The sequence below is a fragment of the Capra hircus genome, chromosome 16 (genome assembly GCF_001704415.2).
Source record: "Capra hircus breed San Clemente chromosome 16, ASM170441v1, whole genome shotgun sequence".
Classification (NCBI taxonomy): domain Eukaryota; kingdom Metazoa; phylum Chordata; class Mammalia; order Artiodactyla; family Bovidae; genus Capra; species Capra hircus.
The window spans coordinates 69117328-69134596 of NC_030823.1; the positions used below are offsets into that span (position 1 = coordinate 69117328).

Sequence of the window (17269 nt, forward strand, 5' to 3'; positions counted from 1 at the left end):
GGTGCCATCAAGTGGTAACATTATGAAGTGTTCTAAGGTTTAAATACTAATAACTTTTAGACAGAAAAGTAACACACTGATATGTTTTATATATGTCAATTTTGTGTTTTAGCAAAAAATTACATAGAAAGAAAAGGGGGTAACATTAAATCTAATTGTTTGCAACTCATCCCCATTTTAAAACTCCAAATGAGAATTAAGACAAAGAAGAAAAATGAGTAAGTCATTAAGACTGGAATGTTCCACTAGCAGACAAAAAACCCAAAAGACAATGAAACTACTTGAAAAACAAAATTTATATCAAAATTATATATCAATCAAATCATAAGAGATGCTCCCACCTGAAGTTCCATTAATGTGGCAGTAAAAGAAATTATTTTTAAGGCAAAACCTTTCAAGAACAAAAAGAAAGAAAACAACAGCAACCAAATTTTAGAAGCTAAAAAGTAGATGAATGAGTGGTTACTGTGTGATCAACTCAGGGAAGCTGCCTTACTCACAGAGCAATGTCAGTCTCTCCAAAGTTCAGGAACTGGTGGTTTTAGATAGCTGTGGAAGTGAGTGTGAAAGCTAAAACCAAGAAAATTCACCGAAATCCTAGTTAAGAAGTTGTTAGGACTCCTACACACTCCTTCTTCCACTCCTTATGGCCAATATCCATTTTTACATCACTCACACTAGAAGATGGAAAGTTTATACTCGAGGAAGAGTAAACAGAAGGCTCCTGACTACAGTGCACCAAGCAGAGTGAGGGCTGAAGTACTGCAGTTAAAAGGCAAAAACTGTCAGCAATCCAGGAGACTGTGATAATCTACACAGTACTGACAAGCCGAAGACCACAGAACAACAACAACGGTGCTTTTCCTGAAAGAAAACCACTGGAAGAAGGTCCTGTTAACCTCTGACTATTGTGTCTAGGACGTCAGATGATGAATCGCAGTACGCTTCAATCTGCTTCCCTAAGAGAAAGGCAAATGATGAAAAACTGATGCTTAAACATAAATAACAGGCTAAGTTCTACTTACAGACATTTAGCAGCATTCAGCTCTCTATGTCCTGTATCACCCCCATTAATTGGCTGAGAATTTATCACAACTAACAAAAACAGAATAGTAAGCAAATCCAAGAACCCTTTACGTTCTCAGTTTGAAAGCCCATTTCATCTTGCCTCTTCAGGCCATCAAGAGTAAATGTACTAAAGAATCTCTGGGAATACTCCTGACAGAATCAGGTGAACATGGCAGGAAAAAAAAAAAAATTATTATTCAAACAGGGACTTAGAAGCTTGATTTTTAAAAATTCTCTTTGTGTTGATTAATTAATCAAAGCAGAGACTTAAGTATATTGTCTTCCACCACGTAATTAAAAGCTAAATTACCATATTTAGGTAATTTAATCTCCAGTAATTTATTTTCAGTCTTGTTTTTACACAAGATTATACATAAGAAATTGCTACATATGTATGTGTGTGTGCGTGTATTTTCCCCCAAGTATCAACATAAGAACATGCCAAAATATAATAACACAGATAAAATTGTACCTTGAACACCTTCCAGGAGTAAATCAACTCCCTTCCTATAAAAATCAGAGGCAGCTTCATAGTCATCTTCTTCTTCCTTTTTTAAAGCCAGCTTTATTAATTCTCCTGCTTTCTCCAAATAATCTCTCTTGCCAAGCTTGGATTTTAAACTGCCAGGAAAAAGGCTACGACTTTCCCGTTCTTCTTCTGTTTTGTTCTGTTCACTGTCAGAAAAAACAGCCCCTAGTGCTGAAGAATCCGAAGAAAGATTGGGACCAAAAGTCCTGATGGGAGAATTTTGATTGGAAGCCATTCCATCATCCAGCTCAGCAAGAGAATCCACATCAACAGTGAGGGATACCAGATCACTGTCACTGGAGAAACCTAGAAATACGATCACAACAGTGAGCAGATATTAAATTGAGAATCAGCCAAAAGAGTGCAAATCATACTGACTAAACATTTTTTCACACTACCCATGCCAACCAGGAAGACTGCAACTCACGGGTGGAAGTCAGTGTCTAGCAGTTTGTCTCAGCTTAGCTCATTCATTCTTGTACTGTCTCCCCACAGTTCTGGAAGACAATCTCCTGCCTTAACCATCAAACTAAAACTGAAGACAAGTCTTTATCTAGCCCTGTTGTTACAAGAAGCCTTTACCACAGGATCTTGTATTTACAGAAGGTTGATGCTTACATACACAGCTTCTGTGAACAACAGAATTATGATAAAAGGAAAAGAGTAAGTGCTTTAGAATAGAAAAGAGAAGTGCTTGAATCCCAGCTCTTAAAACTTACCATGCGACCAACCACACGTTACTTAATAATAAAACTTATTATGTGGGGCTTTAAATGAGAAAAAGAGCTAATGCATATAACAGGCTAAGATTAAATTATAACTTTTATAGCAATTACATAATAATAATTTTACTATATATAATATAATGTATCCTCAGAGATGTGCTTTTAAGTAACCATCCATATCTGGAAAATGTATGCCATGCAGCACTCTTTTAACTGAATTTTTTGAAATTCCTGTTTCAGCTGCTTCCACAAGCTTTTGGCAAAAGCTTTGGTCAGTATTTGCATCTTAGTTTTCTGACAGAAAATGAATAGTGGATGCTACTGAACATTTACTCAATGAAAATTACTTCTTCCATTTCATATAACTGACTTCATGATACATGAGCTTGAACTACAATAACCATTACTAAACCTGCTCTACTTTTACATTCTTAAAAATGATTAAGGACCTCAAAGAGCTTTTGTTTATATGGATTACATCTGTAAATATTTACTAATCTTGGTATTTTAAAAAGACTGAATTTTTAAACACTTAAAAGTCCATTATATGTTAAATAATTTTTATAAAAATGATTAAGAAGTACCATTGTTACATATTTGCAAACCTTGTTAACAGAAGATGGCCATATTCTCAGGTCTAATTCTGTACTCAATCTGTTAGATGTCATTCTGGTTAAAAGAGTTGAAGAAAATGTCACATTGCTAAGTAACTGAAAATGGGGTATTTTAACAGCCTTTTCAAATAACTATAGCTATCATTTTTTTGATACTATAACAAAACTTAACAAGTAGTAGCTTCTTAAAGGTTAGTTTACATGTGGAATATAAATTTCTATCAATGTCATTTCTGTTTCTGTTACATTCAAATCCATGGGTCTGTCTCACACACAGAGTCTATAACATCACACTCTGGTCATTTTGAAAATATTAGTTTCCTGAGTTACACGGAGCCTCCAAATGGTGATAAATTTCATCATTACAATATCTCCAAGAAAATCACATTTGCTACTTATCACCACCGACCTCGTCCAAAAATTGTTTACGTATTGTGAAACTGTTAGGCTCAAAGTGGCTGATACAGGTTCTCCAAAATTCTATTTTGGTGTTGAGAACTAGAATATCATCACTATTTGGCAATAAATACTGTTAACTGTTTTCCTTGAAGTGCAAGCTTCCTTTTTGCATTAAAAAAAAAATTTGCTAAATATTCAAGTCTGAAAATGAGTTGTCTGTCAATCATTCTCTCAAGCAAAAATGGGGTCCCGGGAAAAGAGTAGCTAGTTTATGGTTCAAATAACTGCAAAGGCGCTCTTTTTTTTTTTTTTCCAAGACAACCAGGGCAGTTCAGTATGTAAAGTGTTTTTTCATTTTCATTTCATCCCACATAATAGCATATAAGAGACATATATCCAAGGGTTGAGAGTCAGTAAAATTAACTGTTTTTACTGCTTTATCAAGGGTCTCCTAGGTGAAATAAGCATTGGTATTACTGTAAGTATGTGCAACAAATACTGTTACAGTCTCATATCACTGTCTTGATTCATGCTCAAGTACAGCAGTTTTACTGACCACTGCTTTTGGATCGTCAGCACAATAGAAACAGAAAATAACTTCCTAGATTATCATAAAAAAAAGTTTCTTACTTGGAGAGTCCCTGAAAAGATCTCAGGAATGAAAACCCAGAGATCTGAAAACTATACTTTAAAAGCCACTGACTTGTATCATTAAATAAGATTCACAACAGGGTTAGGCAAAACTTAGGTTTGGGAACAACTATGTGTTCTACATCACCACTGAATACATACTGACTGCCACGCTTCTCAGGAAGGAAAATACTGGGTTGGCCAAAAAGTTCATTCCGGTTTTTCCATAACTCGAACAAACTTTCTGGCCAACGTAATACATAAAGAAGAAAATGATCTTCCCAGCATCATACACTAAGTCAAAATCAAAGGTGGATCTGAGTGTACAGTTGCAGATCAAGGGTCCGCAAACTTCTTTTCTGAGGGCCACAGGGTGAATTATTTTAGGCTTTTCAGGCCATACTATCTCAGTCACAACCAATCAACACTGCTGCTGTAGCTTGAAAGCAGCCACAAACAACGCCCACACGTCCAAGTTTGCCTGTGTTCCAACAGAGCTTCCTGCATGGAGGCTGAACTCTGAATGCCGCATAATGTTCACGTGCCACAAAATAAGATTCTTTGGAATTTTGTCAACCATTTAAAAATGTAAAAACCATTCTTGGCTTGTAGGGCAGGACATATAAAAACAGGTGGAAGGCCAGACTTGGCCCATGGGCCACAGTTTGTCAACCCCTACTATAGACTCAAACTGCTTCAGTTCAGTTCAGTCGCTCAGTCATGTCCGACTCTTGGCAACCCCATGGACTGCAGCACGCCAGGCCTCCCTGTCCATCACCAACTCCTAGAGTTTACTCAAACTCATGTCCATTGAGTCGGTGACGCCATCCAACCATCTCATCAAACTGCTTACTTCATACTGAATAAAGTTAAGTTGGGATAAAAACATTTATTGGCAGCTAAGCTCTAATTTCAAATCAACTTTAGACACTGTTTTGGCACCCTTGTCAATATATCCTGTTTCCAGGGTTTGGCACTTTTTTTTCCCACAAATCCTTGGAATGCCCATGAAATACTAATTTTGTTCCATGAAAGCAAGAGACTTCATTAAAGCCACGATATCAGATGAAATTCATTGGATCTATTGGAAATATCTTCAATTCACCACAGTTCAACTCTATAGACAACACTTAAAATCAAAATCTCTTTATAGCCGTCTACAAATTTATGTGCTGCTCTGAGAAATATATAAACTTTCCAAGATTTTTTAAAATAATTTTAAATATTTTCTATACTCAATACAAATTTACTTCCTTCAATGGTTATCACTGTATAACCTGGTCCTCCGAAATTAATAAACAGACAAAAAAATGCTGTGGTTTATACAGCTAATCACAAATGGAAGGAAATGCTGTTACGGATCTCTGTGTGCTCTCTGGTGTCTTGTCACCATAACCTCTACATCATCTATCACATCACACTGCTTCATGCTTTGCTTGATTTTCCTTTCTAACAAGAACAATCATACCAAAGGGCAAGAGGGTAAAGTTATGTGTACTCAGTTTCTTGGCTTTTGACCATGAAAATCTCGCCACACAGTCATATTTCCTCTTACTCTTCCAACCTTATTTTATTAGCAAAGAAACCATGATTACATGAAACTAGATCCGAAAAGTCAGATCATAAAACATCTAGGGAAAAGTCAGATAGTAAAATAAAGGTCCTATACAAATGGTTCCCTTTTCAAATTCTACCTAATTCTAAATGAGAAATGTTTCAAAATAAGCAAACAAATAAGAACTAGCAGGTTAGGAAGAGAACATTTTTTAGCCTAAGCAAGAGAAGCAAAAGGAAACAAAATTACTTCTTCTGGTTTATGGAGGACAATTTTAAAATATATGTCAGAGGGAGAGGGAGAGGGTGGGATGATTTGGGAGAATGGCATTGTAACATGTATACTATCATGTAAGAATCAAATTGCCAGTCTATGTCCGAGGCAGGATACAGCATGCTTGGGGCTGGTGCACGGTGATGACCCAGAGAGATGTTATGGGGAGGGAGGTGGAAGGGGGGTTCATGTTTGGGAACGCATGTACACCCGTGGTGGATTCATGTCAATGTATGGCAAAACCAATACAGTATTGTAAAGTAAAATAAAGTAAAAATAAAAATTAAAAAATAAATAAATAAAATAAAATAAAATATATGTCAGATGCAAAAATGCCTATATCTTTAGTCCAGAAATTTAGTAATATATACCAGAAACAATCAGAGATGTAGGAAAAAAAGACATACACATAAGAATATTCATCACAAAAACTAGTGCAATTGAAATAACAAATTTCTAACAATAGGAGAATATGGCATATCCCATGAGGAGGCCTTACAAATAGCTGTGAAAAGAAGAGAGGCGAAAAGCAAAGGAGAAAAGGAAAGATATAAGCATCTGAATGCAGAGTTCCAAAGAATAGCAAGAAGAGATAAGAAAGCCTTCCTCAGCGATCAATGCAAAGAAATAGAGGAAAACAACAGAATGGGAAAGACTAGAGATCTCTTCAAGAAAATTAGAGATACCAAGGGAACATTTCATGCAAAGATGGGCTCGATAAAGGACAGAAATGGTATGGACCTAACAGAAGCAGACGATATTAAGAAGAGGTGGCAAGAATACACAGAAGAACTGCACAAAAAAGATCTTCATGACCCAGATAATCACAATGGTGTGATTACTCACCTAGAGCCAGACATCCTGAAATGTGAAAGTCAAGTGGGCCTTAGAAAGCATCACTACGAACAAAGCTAGTGGAGGTGATGGAATTCCAGTGGAACTATTTCAAATCCTGAAAGATGATGCTGTGAAAGTGCTGCACTCAATATGCCAGCAAATTTGGAAAACTCAGCAGTGGCCACAGGACTGGAAAAGGTCAGTTTTCATTCCAATCACAAAGAAAGGCAATGCCAAAGAATGCTCAAACTACCGCACAATTGCACTCATCTCACACACTAGCAAAGTAATGCTCAAAATTCTCCAAGCCAGGCTTCAGCAATAAGTGAACCATGAACTTCCAGATGTTCAAGCTGGTTTTAGAAAAGGCAGAGGAACCAGAGATCAAATTGCCAACATCCGCTGGATCATCGAAAAAGCAAGAGAGTTCCAGAAAAACATCTAGTTCTGCTTTATCGACTACGCCAAAGCCTTTGACTGTGAGGATCACAATAAACTGTGGAAAATTCTGAAAGAGATGGGAATACCAGACCACCTGACCTGCCTCTTAAGAAACCTACATGCAGGTCAGGAAGCAACAGTCAGAACTGGACATGGAACAACAGACTGGTTCCAAATAGGAAAAGGAGTACGTCAAGGCTGTATATTGTCACCCTGCTTATTTACCTTATATGCAGAGTACATCATGAGAAACGCTGGACTGGAAGAAGCACAAGCTGGAATCAAGATTGCTGGGAGAAATATCAATAACCTCAGATATGCAGATGATACCACCCTTATGGCAGAAAGTGAAGAGGAACTAAAAAGCCTCTTGATGAAAGTGAAAGAGGAGAGTGAACAAGTTGGCTTAAAGCTCAACATTCAGAAAACAAAGATCATGGCATCTGGTCATGGGAAATAGATGGGGAAACAGGGGAAACAATGTCAGACTTTATTTTGGGGGGCTCCAAAATCACTGCAGATGGTGACTGCGGCCATGAAATTAAAAGATGCTTACTCCTTGGAAGGAAAGTTATTACCAACCTAGATAGCATATTAAAAAGCAGAGACATTACTTTGCCAATAAAGGTCCGTCTAGTCAAGGCTATGGTTTTTCCAGTGGTCATGGATGGATGTGAGAGTTGGACTGTAAAGAAAGCTGAGTGCTGAAGAATTGATGTTTTTGAACTGTGGTGTTGGAGAAGACTCTTGAGAGTCCCTTGGACTGCAAGGAGATCCAACCAGTACATTCTAAAGGAGATCAGTCCTGGGTGTTCATTGAAAGGACTGATGTTGAAGTTGAAACTCCAATACTTGGCCACCTCATGCGAAGAGTTGACTCATTGGAAAAGACCCTGATGCTGGGAGGGATTGGGGGCAGGAAGAGAAGGGGACGACAGAGGATCAGATGGCTGGATGGCATCACCAACTCGATGAACATGAGTTTGAGTAAACTCCGGGAGTTGGTGATGGACAGGGAGGCCTGGCGTGCTGCAATTCATGGAGTCACAAAGAGTCAGACAAGACTAAGCAACGGAACTGAACTGAAGATAAAATATTACAGAGTTATTAAAAACTTTTATCAATTCAGTCGCTCAGTCATGTCCGACCTTTCGTGACCCCAAGGACTGCAGCATGCAGGCCTCCCTGTCCATCAGCAACTCCCTCAGCTTGCTCAAACTCATGTCCATTGAGTTGGTGATGCCATCCAACCATCTCATACTCTGTCATCCCCTTCTCCTGCCACCTTCAATCTTTCCCAACATCAGTCTTTTTAAATGAGTCAGTTCTTCATATCAGGTGGCCAAAGTATTGGAGTTTCAGCTTCAGCATCAGTCCTTCCAATGAATATTCAGGACTGATCTCCTTTAGGATGGACTAGTTGGATCTCCTTGCAGTCCAAGGGACTCTCAAGAGTCTTCAACACCACAGTTCAAAAGCATCAATTCTTCGACGCTCAGCTTTCTTTACAGTCCAACTCTCACATCCATACGTGACTACTGGAAAAACCACAGCTTTGCCTAGATGGACCTTTGTTGGCAAAGTAATGTCTCTGCTTTTTAATATGCTGTCTAGGTTGGTCATAGCTATTCTTCCAAGGAATAAAGAATCTTTTAATTTCATGGCTGCAGTCACCATCTGCAGTGATTTTGGAGCCCAAAAAATAAAGTCTGTCACTGTTTCCATTGTCTCCCCATCTATTCGCCTTGTAGTGATGGAACCGGATGCCATGATCTTAGTTTTCTGAATGTTGAGTTTTAAGCCAACTTTTTCACTCTCCTCTTTCATTTTCATCACTTTAGTTCTTCTTTGCTTTCTGCCCTAAGGGTGGTGTCATGTGCATATCTGAGCTTATTGATATTTCCCCCGGCAATCTTGATTCCAGCTTGGTGCTTCATCCAGCCTGGCATTTTGCATGGACATTTCACAGACTGGTTCCAAATAAGGAAAGGAGTACATCAAGGTTGTATATTGTCAGCCTGCTTTTTTAACTTATATGCAGAGTATATCACGTGAAATGCCGGGCTGGATGAAGCACAAAAATTGTTATAGGAAAATATTTAATGCTAAAGTATTCATGCTTTATTAATCAAAACCAACAAACTCCAAAGCAGTATATATAGTATAATTCTAGTTTAAAAAAACACACACACACCAATGGTCATAGCAGCACTATCTACAATAGCTAGGACATGGAAGAAACCTAGCTGTTCATCGACAGATGAGTCTATCAAGAAGTTGTGGCACATATATACAATGGAATATTAACCACCCATAAAAAGGAACAAGTTTGAGTCAGTTGTAGTGAGGTGTATGAACCTAGAGCATGTCATACATTGTGAAGTAAGTGAGAAGGAGAAAAACAAATATCATATATTAATGCATATATATGGAATCTAGAAGAATAGTACTGATGAACCTATTTGCAGGGCAGGAACAGAGATACAGATGCAGAGAATGGACTTGTAGACACAGTGGGGTAAAGAGAAGAGGGGATAGACTGAGGGAATAGCATTGACATACATATACACTACAATGTGTGAACTAGAAAGCCTCGTGGGAGGCAGGTGATAGCAGAGGGAGCTCAGCTCAGGGCCTTATGATGACCTAGAGGGGTGGGAGGGAGGCTCCAGAGGGAGGGGATGTACATATACTTAGAGCTGACTCACACTGTTTTACAGCAGAAACCAACACAACACTATAAAGCAATTACCCTCCAATTAAAAATACATAAAAAATAAAAAATTAAAAACACAAACAGGAAGAAAGGTTAGAAAAGTACACGAAACATTAATAGTACTTCTCTCTGTGTGCTGGAAGTACAGGTGACCCATCATATTTGCTGTATGTGTGACAAGCCCTTAAGACTATGAATGTAAAGGGTATCAAAGAAGACACAGCAAGAGCTGAAACTGGGGGCTTGTTTGTAAATCAAGATATGTTATACAGACGTGATTTATAAACCATAGACCTATGTGAGTCATCCAGCAGCCAGTGCCAAGAAATTTCTAACTTGAGAGAAGACAGAGATGATTATAAAAACAGATCTGTATTAAGCAGACTAACCCTGACACTTCTTCCTTCCTTATTTTCTTCCTTTCATCTCCTCCTAGGATGCACCCTAATGTTTCTGAAAAACCTAGGCACTAGCATAGTTCCTCAACTATACACTGCAACTAACCTAGTATTACCTGATGTGTTTCTCTTCCATACTGAAGCAATTGCTAACTCTCCTTCTTTTCATTGAAGAACTCCCCAACCAGCTCAAGAAGAACATTCCCCATCACTACCTCAACACTGAGTACAAAGATACAGAGAGAGGCACGCAAATACTCAGTACCTATTTTATTCATCTTATATCTTTAATATATCTGCTTAATACAGTGCTTGCCCAACTCCTTGAAACCACGGTCTTGTCATTCAGTCTGTTTTTTATAAAGCTACACATAATGGACACTAGCTCCCTGAAACCCGGAAAGTTAACAAGTAAGATGAAAAGAGCTGCAAGCAAGAAAGAGGTTCTCAGTTAAAGTGAGTAAGAAGAACATTGTGGATAATGCAGGGCAACAACTGACAATACAGAGGCTATTTGTCAAAAGTTAAACCAACCTGAAGTCCATCCATGTTTAAAGGGGCCCTCTGGGCCATCAGAAGAGTAAAAGGTGCATCCTTTACCAACACCATCAAGTCAAAAACCTAAGCCTTTTTTGGAAAGGATGGGGGTGGGGGGGAGTCAAAGGTTCTATGAAAGTGTTCAGCCTCCAGGTTCATATCACAGAGATTCAAGTCTCAGGGCTATTAGAGGACCCCAGGTGACTGGTTAAAAAGCAGCTACAGACATGAGGGGTTTGTACAGCGTCCCAGTTCACCTACCTACCCTCACCTTCTGTGCTTTGAACTGCTCAGAGTAGGGCAGTGTAGTGTAATCTGTCTAGGACACCATCTCTGAAAGACAGGCGCCAGGGGAAAAGGTTGAGTTGCCATAGAATAAATCTTTATACTATAAGCTATCAGAAATCTGTATTTGAAGACCTTCTGCAAAAAGAGATCAGTTTCCTTTAGAACAACAGGTGGTCTCTCATGGCTGACTATGCCTAAAATACATGGCCTCATTATTATTAGCTGATAGCTTTCACTGAGCCCTGAGGTTCAAATATTGCCATAGTCAATGAAAGGGAATTTCTACTTTTCCTAGTAGCGATGACTCAAGCTTCACACACAAAGCAAGGTATCTAGCTAGCAGAACAAAGGTCACCCTGAGGTAGAAGACATACATATCAATCTCCATTAAGAAACAAGTCTTTATTATAAATGTGATTTTAAGTGACTACATAAACCTAAAAGTTGATGTTAGTTAAGATTCCTCTATTTGATCACCAACTCATCACTCAATAATAGCTACTGTTACTAAAAAGAGCCATTCCTCTGACATTTCACGTTTTTATAATGTTTTTGATACATGTCTTGCTTCACCCTTGAAATTTTATAAAAAGAACATCAGAATATTTACTACATATTTGGTTTAAAAAAAAAGAATAAGCACAAGAAAAAACACATCAATCACAATTACAACCCTGGTACTGTTACCTTATCATGAACAACAAAGATCCATGAGCTGGCTTCCATGTTTACTTAATGAACTTTTTATGGTACTCCATAATCTACTCTGCAAATCAAATCTGTGACCAGCACACAGCAGTTCATACTGAGCTCTCTATACCAAATTAAATCTCATTTCAGAATACAGGTCTGGGATTGCTATTAAATATCTGGAGGGTTTTGACTGCCTCAGGCATCTGTCTTAACTTTTCTGAAATTCCAATTTTTACCTATAAAGTAAGGTATTTATCTATATCATTCCCAGTGTTCCTTCTACTCTAAAATCTATTCCCACAACATATCGTGAAATTTTTATTTGCCCCATCAGACTCCTAAACTCTTAATATACAATGTTATCCTCAATAGTCACAGAATTGTTAAGGGTCAATTTTTGTAATTTAGCGTCAACTGTTTTATATCCACGCATACACACAAGGACATGTTCTCATTTCTGCTTATCTTAATAATAACAACTTATTCTTTTTCTATTTATTTTAAACTTCCCCACAAAGAAAATTCACCTAATAATGGACAGTGAATAAAAGTTAAGTAGATAAGCACTCAGGAGAAAAAGGAACTTCAAACTGAATAAACACACTCTGAAGTAGTAGAGAGCACATAGAATTAGCCCAGTAACAAGATTTAGCGTTCTTGTGGTGCCACCTGGTGGACATTTGCTATAAATTCTACTTTAAAGTGAAAATCTTAATTTTGTCATCTTTGTGCTTTTCTATATAATGAAAAGAATTATTACCCTGACACCAAATAAATACAAAAATTTTGAACTGAAAGTGATTTTGAAAAGTTCCCTTACATGGACCAGCAACAGATTCTATTCTCAAAATGTACATCTCATTTACTTTAAAATAGCTAATTCAAGACAGCTTACTTAATAGACCCTTTCTTGTGTCTACAATTGCTACAATGAGCACTTAAGAGAGTTCCCACTCCACAACTTACAGGCAAAAAGAAAAAGGAAAAAGAAAAGGTAAATTTGACTAGTTTAGGAAACATTTAAGAATATTTACTCTTAAGATATGCTACATATAAGAAGCTGATCTCTCAATTTGTATCTGTGGTTATGATCACCTAAATACTTTTTCTTACTTGCTGCATACACCTGGAAAATGTCCCTCCCAAAACTGCAAAAGAAGTCAAGTAATGTACTGCGAAGAGGAAATGACACAGTTTACCAGATGAGCTTACACAAACATCAAAGGCTCCAATATTAAGACCAGCATGCAGTAAAGCAACCTATATCCTTCCGAAAGGCCAACAGACGAGAGAAACATGCCAAGAAGCTCAATTCCCACCCACCACTTTGGCCAGGTCCCCACAAATGCCACAGGAACTTTATGGCTAAGTTTAATTCAACAAAAAGATGGAATTTTAAAAAGGAAGTAAGATGTTAACAATCAACTAAATCTTCTTTCATCTTTGAGAAAATATACGGTTTAATTTCACTGAACAAAAGAGATGAAGAGCAAACCAGCACTTCATTTTAAAAATATAAAACGTTTCCTCTAAAAACCTACTGAAAAATTTTATAATTCTTAATTTCATATTAGATAAAAATACATTAAGCAGTTAATCAGTAAATTGCTGGGTTTTCTAAAACCTTAAAGGGGTTTCCTCTATCACACTATACTATATAAAATACTGAAAGTTTTTAAGAATCCTCGAATCCAACTCTTTATGCTTTCCTTAGAAAACTTTCTTTCAAGGTAAAGACTTGTTGATTGCATTTTATGCTACTAATAAAAATAATGATCACTTAGCCTCTGCATCTGTTCTCTGAGAGCTGATGTACCTGCCATGTGTCATTCTGACTCTAACTGAAGGGCCCTGGCACAGCAGACTATACGTATTAAGACCCGCCCCGCTGGCTCATTCCACTGGCAAACTAAATGACAAGTATGAAAAATGAATCCACCTTCAAAACACCATTTAAAGCCCTGCACTCAGAGGAGCTGTTACACAGTGCAGCACCTCCTCACGCTCTGGCTCTAAATCCGCTTCGCCAGCATGTGCCGCCACAGTCCCTCGACAACCTTCCCTTGCCCTGCACACCTGCGGGGCTCGGCTGGCTGCGAGCTGTCCTGCCCCCTTCCTACGAGAGGCCCTCTCTCTCGGTTGTCTCTGGGACTGGCAGGCCTTTTGGTGTGAAAGTAAATCCTGCACTTACCCAGGATCCCAGGCAATCTCATGGTATTTAAAAGTCATTTTTCCTCTCAAATACCAGCAAATTCGTAAGATGTCTGATACTCAAACCTGTATTTGTTAACAAGGTATCTGGGCAGGATCAATGAGCCATGCAAAGAGGTTTTTAAAGGGAGGGGGTGAAAAACATAAACATTAACGGCTTTTCCAGCTCCCTGTTTTCCATTCTTCATGGAGCCCAGGGTGTTTCAGAGGTGGTAATGCAGTTAGAAAACTAATTTACGCACTGGAAGGATAAAATTTCAGTATTATTTTTAAGTACCATTAAGTCTTTTTCTGTGTTTTTTAACAGAAATGTTGCCCCCAGTTTCTCCCAGAAAAGCATATTCCTAACATGATAATTGCTTCCAAGGAAAACTCATCGTTTTGAAATGTTAAAAGATAAACTCTGAAACAAATACACCCTACCTCTACTGTAGGGAGGGTGGCCCATTCACCCAGAGAGCAGTCCTGGTCTTGGTGAACAATAAGTACAATAGCATCTTCTTTCATTCTCAGAAGTGTCTCAGTTGGGACAATAAATTACAAACTCACCCTATCCTATAAGTTTAAGGTTATAACCCACCTTAGGTTATATCTCCTTTAACATGAATACCTTTTTATTCTGAAGAGCCTTCCACATTTTAAAACACCATCCCAAGAAAAAACTTCCTAATAACAACTCTTCCCCTTCTCTTCTAAACTTAAGCAAAGGACAAAAGATCTCTGCACCACTCCTATCCTTGATTACTTTCTACTAAAATAGGCTCCTGAGACACCCTTCTCTCACCATGGCTGACACCTACCTAGGTAATAAAGACTTATCAAGGATATAAAAGAACAGAGTCATCCTCAGGTCACATACCCTTCAATTCCTGAACCAAAAATCAAAGAGAGGAAAAAAAAGATTCCATAATTTTCAGGAACTGTACTCCTCACTGAACACTCTCCCACAAATCTTTTCTAAGTCTCCTGCTTGGCCTCTCTTGGACATCACCAAATCTGCCAGTTTTACAAGGAGAAAATGTTGACTCCCTGTTTCTCAAAAGTAGGAGGGTGTCTCTGAGGCAACAGCGAGATCAGGTTATCCCAAAAGAGTCATCCTCCAAAGAAACTTGTTCTAAAAATAGTCATCTTGGGATCCCAAGAAGTGGTTAGATTTTTCCAAAGCCTAGCAAGAATTTCAGATCAAAACAAGTCATGGAGAATAGATGTATTTTTCCCCCAAAACACCTGATGGACTGCAAAGTAAAATGACTATCAATATTGTTTTTCTATGATCTTAGCTGATTCAGGATGGAGTTGAAGATACCAAGGACCCAAAGGAGACCCCAGCCTAAGGTCCCCCATACATTACACAGAACACTGGATGTAAGTTAATGGACTGTGCTTTTAAGTCAATGGGAGCTACCATGAAAAATAAAAATTTTTAATTACTTCTCAGTGTGGATTTTCTTCACCAAAAGAAAAACAAATTTTAAGTGCATCAGCCCACAAAATGGATGGGAACTTGTTGCTCCTACCAAACCATGATGAGAATTGACTGCAACAGATCTATGTTAGCGTGGCAAGGTATGATATCAGTACACATTCCAACAAGACCATCACTACAGAGAGATCATGACCACCTCTCATGTCAGTCATAAACCATTCTCCTCTACCATAAATTCTTACTCGTGAAACAGATCAAGAAAAAGCCTCTGGTGTATGATTTTTCTTTTATATAAACCAAACCTAAGCGACTTCAAGCAAATCTAATTTACCTATTTTTAAAGACTCTCCCCAGCCCTGTCCCCACATATATCTTTCTTTTAAATCTAAAATACTTTCTGGAAGAAAACTAAGGAAATTTTTAAAATCTTCATTAAAAATTCAAGAATGGCTTAATAGAGGAATAAAACAAGAGATGACGCATTCTTGAATTAAAGTGATGAAAAGTACAAAAATTGCTTTGGTTTAGACTCATGCTACTATAATGAATATCAAAAATACTAAAACTGCCTTAGATTTATTCTTTCTAGTACATGACTAAACTTTCAAAGTCCCTTTTGAAATTAATTGTCTGAAAGTCAGATCCAGCTAAATAAACTTCAGAAAGGCACTCAACAATACCAATTCTGAGCACTTACTATACCACATTTCAACAAACCTAAGAAGCCATTAATTGTAGGACAAATCATTATTTTATGTATCACTAAGAAAGAAAAAAGCTGTCAATGTATCATCAACCCAATACCATGTACTCAATAGCAATGATGTTAAAATGTGAAGAAAAAAGTACCTTAGAATTAGTGCAGTACTCTCAAACTCCTATATCCATCTGATTTGGGCAATGTAGATATGATTTATAGTCTGCAGCAATCAAAACCACTGAAATGAAAAATATATATATATAAATCTCTTACCTTCTGTGCTGCACTCAGGAAAGCTATCAGTGAGGGAATCCGGATAAGCTTCAACGGGACCGATCAATTCAGAGCCGTCATTGATTATCCCACCCTAAAAAGATTAGAATAACTGTGTTTCATGGTCAGGATGACTATTTTAAAATATCAGTAATGAATGAATGATAGTTATCGCAACTATTTAAAAGAATTACAAAAATGTTCATCTATTAAACTAGATTACAACTGCTTTTAAAAAATCAGCAGGAATAGCTATATTGGTTTATCAAAAGTAAAAAATGTACCACACCAAGGCAAGATGCTAACAACAAGAGAAACTGTGAGGGAGAAAGGTGAATATATGGGAAAACTATACTTTCTCCATAATTTTTCTGTAAACCTATACTGTTCTAAAACTTTTTTAATTCAACAGGAATTTTATGTTTCTAATAATGCGTGGCTTTTTACAAAAGCATGTTATTTGAAATCTATCAGAAGTGCTCATCTTTTTAAAATGCAGAAAAAGAAAAAGCCCACCAGCTAAAGTGGGGGATGTCATTCAGTTTCTTTAGAGTCACTAGTCTTTCTAATTAGTGATAAATGAAGGACTCCATTAGGGAGTCATTTAATTTTACCAAATTAAAAACTACCACATGCCATACAGTACCTCAAGTGATCCAAAAAGTATACTTGAGAATTATTTGAATACAATGCACACAACATGAAATAAATTTATTAAGGAAATTTTTTTTTAATATGTATTTGGCTGTATCAGGTCTTAGATGCAACATGCGGGATTTAGTTCCCTGACCAGGGATCGAACCCAGGCGCCCTGCTCAGGGTCTTAGCCACTGGACCACTGGGGAAAGTCCCTAAGGAAACATTTTTAATAAACATAAACTGATTTATCCGAGTGACCACCATTTTAATTAAATATTTAAGTTTCCAAATTCATGCCAAAAAGATTATCTTACTTT

At 37.6% G+C, this 17269-nt stretch overlaps 1 protein-coding gene across 3 annotated transcripts in view; it reads right to left on the bottom strand.

Moving 5' to 3' along the window:
• Positions 1 to 17269, bottom strand: part of RPS6KC1 (ribosomal protein S6 kinase C1) — a 212635-nt gene that overhangs the window by 132814 nt on the left and 62552 nt on the right. For 2 of the 3 annotated variants that reach the window (XM_013970381.2, XM_013970383.2), the window contains 2 exons: positions 16314 to 16407; positions 1541 to 1903 (listed from right to left, as the gene is read on the bottom strand). In XM_013970381.2, coding sequence (XP_013825835.2) covers positions 1541 to 1903; positions 16314 to 16407 — 457 coding nt within the window. The remainder of the gene's footprint in view (positions 1 to 1540; positions 1904 to 16313; positions 16408 to 17269) is intronic. The other variant, XM_018060738.1, reaches the window with a different exon arrangement.